The sequence below is a fragment of the Calidris pugnax genome, unplaced genomic scaffold, assembly GCF_001431845.1.
Source record: "Calidris pugnax isolate Ruff unplaced genomic scaffold, ASM143184v1 scaffold583, whole genome shotgun sequence".
Taxonomy (NCBI): Eukaryota; Metazoa; Chordata; class Aves; order Charadriiformes; family Scolopacidae; genus Calidris; species Calidris pugnax.
This window is the reverse complement of record NW_015091275.1, coordinates 11,786-17,591: the sequence shown is the minus strand read 5'-3', so window position 1 is coordinate 17,591 and position 5,806 is coordinate 11,786. Positions and strand designations below refer to the sequence as shown.

The following is a 5,806-nucleotide window of genomic DNA, read 5'->3' as shown; positions in this document are numbered from 1 at the left end:
GCAGGGGGGCAAGGGTACCGCTGTCACCTCTTTTTGCTCAGCTGGTAGATGATGACCACGGCAGGGAGAGCAAGCAAGATGCCCAGGAAGGTCAAGTTGGATTTCCACACTGTTCCTGGGGACGGGCATGGCTGGGTGGTGGCATTTCTGTCCCCAGCACCCGGCTTGGGACACCGGAGCTGTTTTGGGGTGAGGGTGAGTAACCCGTGGGGAGGGGACGGGGTCTCCGGTCATTACCCAGCGCCTTGGTCTGGAAGTGCCACCAAGCGTTGCAGGTCCCCCTGCTCTCAGTTGGCACCTCCCAAACGCCCAGGCTGTAGGTTGTGCCCGGCCGGAGGTTTTGGAGGGTGAAACTCGAGGCTGCGGCATCGGCTTCGGCATCTGGGCAAACCACAAGGAGCTGGAGGTAGCCCGGCAAGTAGCCCACCCTCCTCCTGCCCCACAGGGGACGAGGGGTCCCACTCACAGGTCACATTGTCCCCTTTGGCAGCGTGGCAGATGAGATATTTGGCCAGAGCCCCGGGGCAGGTGGCACGAGGGGACGGGCTCCACTGGAGGGTGATGGTGGCATCTCCGGCGCTGGCGTTGACGTTGACGTCCAGCGAGTCTGTGGGTGATGGTGGAGGCAGTGGGGAGGTAGGGGGTGTGTGTGCAAAATAAAAAATAAAATTGGGGTAAGGAGCATTTTGGGAACCCCCCCTTTTTTTTTTTTTTTTTCAGTTAAAGTGGGGGTTTAGGGGAGGATGCTGCGTGTTTCCCTACGTACCGTTGCTGACGTAGCGATGCTGCAGGGCGAAGGTGGACCAGCCCCGTGCCAGGGACCAGCCGTGCACGGCCAGGAGGTAACACGTGGGCACCTGCTGGGGGGCAGGATCCGGCCCCTCCTGCCCCTTGTGTCTCACCTGATTCGTGTCACCGGTGGAGAACTGGATGGCTTTGGTGCCCACGGGCTTGGGCAGGATGAGTTGGGGGGCTCGGAGCGCTCCCTCGCCTGTCTCCACGTGGATGCTCTTGGCAGGGAAGTCCCGTTGGGTGCAAACGCCCCGTTTTGAGGCTCTCTGCCCCCGTTTTGGGGCTCTCTGCCCCCACGGCTGCTGCTCGAAGCAGTAGAAGGAGCCAGGGCTCGGGGCTTCCCACCGCGCCGTCAGGGTGTCGCCGGCCACGCTGATGTCCTCGAAGCTGAGATCTGGGGTGAAAACGGGGAATGCAAGGGGTGGTCAGCAGGTGGTCCTGGAGGTCACCAGGATCTCCATCCCTCCCGTGGGGCTGATACCTGCGTGCTGCTCTGCTGGCACATGGACCTTCTGTGCTGGCCCCGTCCCGGCGGCGTTGGCCGCTGTCAGCAGGATTTCGTACTCTGCCCCCGAGAGGGTGAGGTTGTGTGATGTCACCTCCATCCCCAGCTCCACCGTGTCCTCCTCGGCCAGCCCGGCGCAATGACACGCCAGCATGTGGGTGTGCAGGGTGTAGGTGACGTTTCCCTGCCCCTCGGGGGCTCGCTGGGGGAAGGAGAAGGGGGTGAAATGGTGGGGGGGAGGAGAAGGGGGTGAAATGGTGGGGGGGACACCCAGGAGGGTCCCCAGGGATGTCACCCTACCTGCCAGCCCAACCTCAGCACCCGCTGCCCGTCTCTCCCCAGTTCTCCCAGCTGGTAGCTCAGCTCCGGGCTCTCCAGGATTTCTGCAAGAGGAATGAGCCAGGGCTGGGCTATCGGAATTTTTGGGAGCTGTTGGGATCCCACCCGCTTCCTCTCCTCTTCTTCACCTTCAGGAACGAAGATGGAGCTGCTCCAGTCACTCCAGTAGCTGCTCCAGTGGGGGAGCTTGTGCCGGAGCTGGACCTCAAAGGTGCCATCCCTTTCCAGGGAGCAGTTCACTAGAAGTGGGTGGCAGGGTCAGGTTAGGGGTGACATCCCCCCCTCTTTCGCCCAGCTTTTGGCCGTTGTGGGGTGCTGGGGGGGGGCAGGGGGGAGCACGGGGCACAGCCCCCCCCAAAAAAGCCTGGGAGAACCCCTGGGAGATGTTTTTCCCCCACATCCCTCTGGGCTAAACCGACCTGAGTCATCCTGGTCCGTCACCGTTTCGCACGTCACCTGGGGAGGGAAGGGATGATGGAGGCACCCCCCCGCCAGTAAAACCAGTATGCTACTGGGATATGAAAGCAGATGCTGCCCTGTGTCCCCCAGACATCCCAGGGGCTGGGAGAGCCAAACGGGGTGTAGGGGACACGATGACCAGGTGGGTACCATAGCTTTGGCCTTGGGGCCTCCCCCGGCAGCAATTGAGGGGGGTGGGGGGGTCCCTGGCTGCGGGGGTTTCACTGGGGACGAGTGTTGAGGTTTCATCTGTCGACGTCATTAGTATAATCTGGGGTTTTACTGGTGTAATCCCCGTGAGTCACGGCCTGATCCCGGCACGGGTGGCAGGGGGAGGATGGGACAGAGAAAAACAGATGGGACACGGCTGCTTTTTGGGGGAGGGAGGGGGGGTCCGTGGCCTCACCGAGCCCCCGGGCTGCCTCGATGCTACCGACCACCCTGTCGGGCACCGCCGGCTCCGAAAAAATGACATTTTTACCTGTGTCCAGTTGCCATCACCCGTCCTCCGGAAGCGAGCCTCCCGCTGTGGTGGCCAGCGCCCACGGTGGCACGTTGGCCATGGCACCCGTAGCCACAGTTGGCCACCGGTCTTGGTGAAGGGCAGCCCAGTGACGGGTGGGTCGGGCTTCACTGTCAAAATGAAGTGGTCTTGTGGTGACTGGCACCGGGGGCCGGTGCCCCTCCTGGCCCTACGGGCACTTACCGGCCTCGTTGAGGATCAGCGTGAGGTTGGGGGTCCGGTGGAGGTGACCCCCCCAGCGTCCCTCCACCCAGGCCGTGGCGTTGGTGAGGACGTAGACTCGGCGATGGCTCAGGGGGTACGTTGTCCTCGTGCCCACCTCGAAACGCTGGCACTGCCTCCCGTTCACGTAGCTGATGGGGATGGAGGGGGGGGGGGAAAAAAAAACCCCAGAGCTGCACTAGAAAGTACTCACATCACTACCACCATCATTCCAGCAATATGTGAGAGCAAAGGCACAAGGGCGGGATGTGAAAATAGCGGCGGAGAGGAAATGAGCTCGGAGTTTGGGAATCTCAGCCTGCTGGGAAGGACAAAATCCTTCCAGTTTTGGGAAAAGGTGCAGCAAAGAGCAGTGGCTGAAGGAGCGGAGACTGAAAGAAGTGAGGCCAGTCTGTTTGCTGATGACAGTGGGGGGCACAGAAAGCAAGCATATTGCCATTTATCGGCTTTGAGTCTTTAAGCATAAGCATGCTCTAAAATTTTCAGTGTCCAGTTTATATAGCTGTTCATTCCCTTCCCAGATCCAGATTTGAATTCTGCAGCTTGGACAATTTGTGGCCACTGTGAGCAGAGCAGATCTCTCGCATGAACGCACACACGCACAAACCCCCCCACGCTCCTGGGGTGGGCGTCTGCAGAATTATCAGCAGCAAATAGAAATGATAACACCCAGAACAGTTTCCAAATACAGACACGGATGCAGTACAATCAGTACAATACTTTCGCAGAATCATTTCACTGAAGTATTTACTTTTCTATCTGCTGTGACTGCATGTTTAAGCTTTTCTTCCTGTATATTAATGCTTGTTTTCCCATTTAAGTTCTCTAGCTTCTGCTTCGTAAATGTGCATCAAATCCAAATGACATGTTTGCATGTGTATACTCAATGAACAACACAAATTATTTATCCCTTGGGATAAAGGACTTGAAAATACAGATGGTCTTGATACAGTCTGATAAGAATGTAAACAGGAAAATATCTTTGTTGACTTATTTCTTAGTAATCAGTAATAATTAGTTATTGTCTAGAGATGAATTATATTATTTCATAAACCTTGCAACAAACAATAGCTAAATGAAATCAACTTTGATTTTCTTAGGATTACTAAAGATAACATCAGATAACTTCCTTAGCAAAGTAACATAAGCCCCTGCTCCATTTTTCATTGTTTTTTTGGTCTATGTCAAATTCAAAGGCAAAAATCAAGATCCTGAAAATTGCCCCAGAATTTTATCTTGCCCCTCACTTCTATGGTTTTGCAACTGAGTTATTTTATTTTATTTTATTTTATTTTATTATTTTATTTTATTTTTATTTTATTTATTTTATTTTATTTTTTAATTTTATTTTTATTTTTATTTTTATTTTTTTATTTGGAACTTCACGGCCTGTTTTTTAATCCCCTGCACGAAACCGAGCGTGAATTCCCAGCGGCTGCTCCGAGGTTGGGGTTATTGGGGTCGTTGGGGAGCGTGCACATGTGTGTGTGTGTGTGGTGTGTGTGTGTGTGTGCACCCTCGTGTCCCCAAAAACCCGGCTCCTTAACGCCCATCCCCGGCACAGCTTGTCCCCTGCGGTGGCGGCGCGGAACAAAGCGGCAGTGATGCCGGAGCGCGCGGTGCCACCGGGGCAGGCGCATGACGGGGCGGGTGACCCCGGGGCGGTGGAGCCGGGTGGCACCGAGGGCCGGGCACAGAGTCCCCTTGTCCCCGCAGAAAGCGTCCCCTTGTGTGGCTTTTCCCCGGGGCCAGAGGGCGGTGGGTGGTGGCAGGAGTGTCCCTGCGCCAGGACGGCGCTGCCAGGACCCTCTCGGTCCCACCGGCGTGGGCATGGCCGGGCTGGGGGGCACAGAGGGTCCCCTGGCACCTCCTGCCCTCCTGGGTGGGGGTACACACCGTGCCGGGCCGGGCTTTGCCACACCACAGCAGGACTGGGATGTACTGGGCTGTGCCGTGCCATGCCAAACCAGGCCAGGCTGTGCCATGCTGGACCATGCCACGCCAAACTGGGCTGTGCCATCCCATGCTGGACCATACTGGGCAGTGCCAGGCCGTAAGGACCATGCTGTGCCATGCCAGATGTGGGACAAGATGTGGGCCCTTCTGTGCCAGCTTTGTGCCATTCTGTGCAGGGCTGTGCCAGCCCCAGGCCATTCTTAGCTGTGCCATGCTGTGCCATGCCAGACCCTGCTGTGCTGGGCTGTACCAAGCCAGGAAGACTGTGCCAGTCCCATGGTGTGCCATCTTGTGCTGTGCCATGCTGTGTCAGGCTGTTCCAGCCCTGTGCCATGCTGTGCCAAGCCAGGCAGATTGTACCAGGCCAGTGCCAGCTTCATGGCAAGCCAAACCCTGCCATACTGGGCTTTGTTGAGCCAGGCAGACTGTGCCAGCCCCATGTCATGCTGTGCCAGCTCCATGCCATGCTGTGCCATGCTGTGCTGTGCCAGACCCTGCCATGCTGGGCTATACCGAGGCAGGCAGACTGTGCCAGTCCCAGACTTTGCTGTGCCATGCCAACCCTGTGCCATGCTGTGCCAGCCCTGTGCTGTGCCATGCCAGCCCCATGCCATGCTGTGCCAGCCCCATGCCATGCTGTGCCCTGCTGTGCCAGGCCTGTGCTGTGCCAGCCCTGTGCCATGCTGTGCCAGTCCATGCCATGCCCTTCCATGCCAGCTTTGTGCCATGCCATGCCAGCCTCATGCCATGCTGTGCCATCCCTGTGCCATACCAGCCCTGTGCCATGCTATGCCATGCCATGCCCTTCCATGCCAGCCCTGTGCTGTGCCAACCCTGTGCTATGCTGTACTAGGACATGCCATGCCCTTCTGTGCTAACCCTGTGCCATGCTGTGCCAGCCTCATGCCATGCTGTGCCAGCCCTGTGCCATACCAGCCCTGTACCATGCTGTGCCATGCTGTGCCAGCCTCATGCCATGCTGTGCCAGCCCTGTGCCGTACCAGCCCTGT

At 57.6% G+C, this 5,806-nt stretch overlaps 1 protein-coding gene across 1 annotated transcript; it reads right to left on the bottom strand.

Moving 5' to 3' along the window:
* Positions 1 to 23: 23 nt before the first annotated feature.
* IL12RB1 (interleukin 12 receptor, beta 1) lies at positions 24 to 2,971 on the bottom strand (the record flags this gene model as incomplete). The annotated part of the gene is made up of 10 exons (XM_014960594.1): positions 24 to 115; positions 238 to 381; positions 467 to 607; positions 767 to 1,186; positions 1,274 to 1,499; positions 1,598 to 1,680; positions 1,765 to 1,875; positions 2,056 to 2,092; positions 2,577 to 2,728; positions 2,802 to 2,971. Coding segments are annotated over 10 exons (1,576 nt in total), but the record flags the coding sequence as incomplete, so codon positions are not given.
* Positions 2,972 to 5,806: the final 2,835 nt, after the last annotated feature.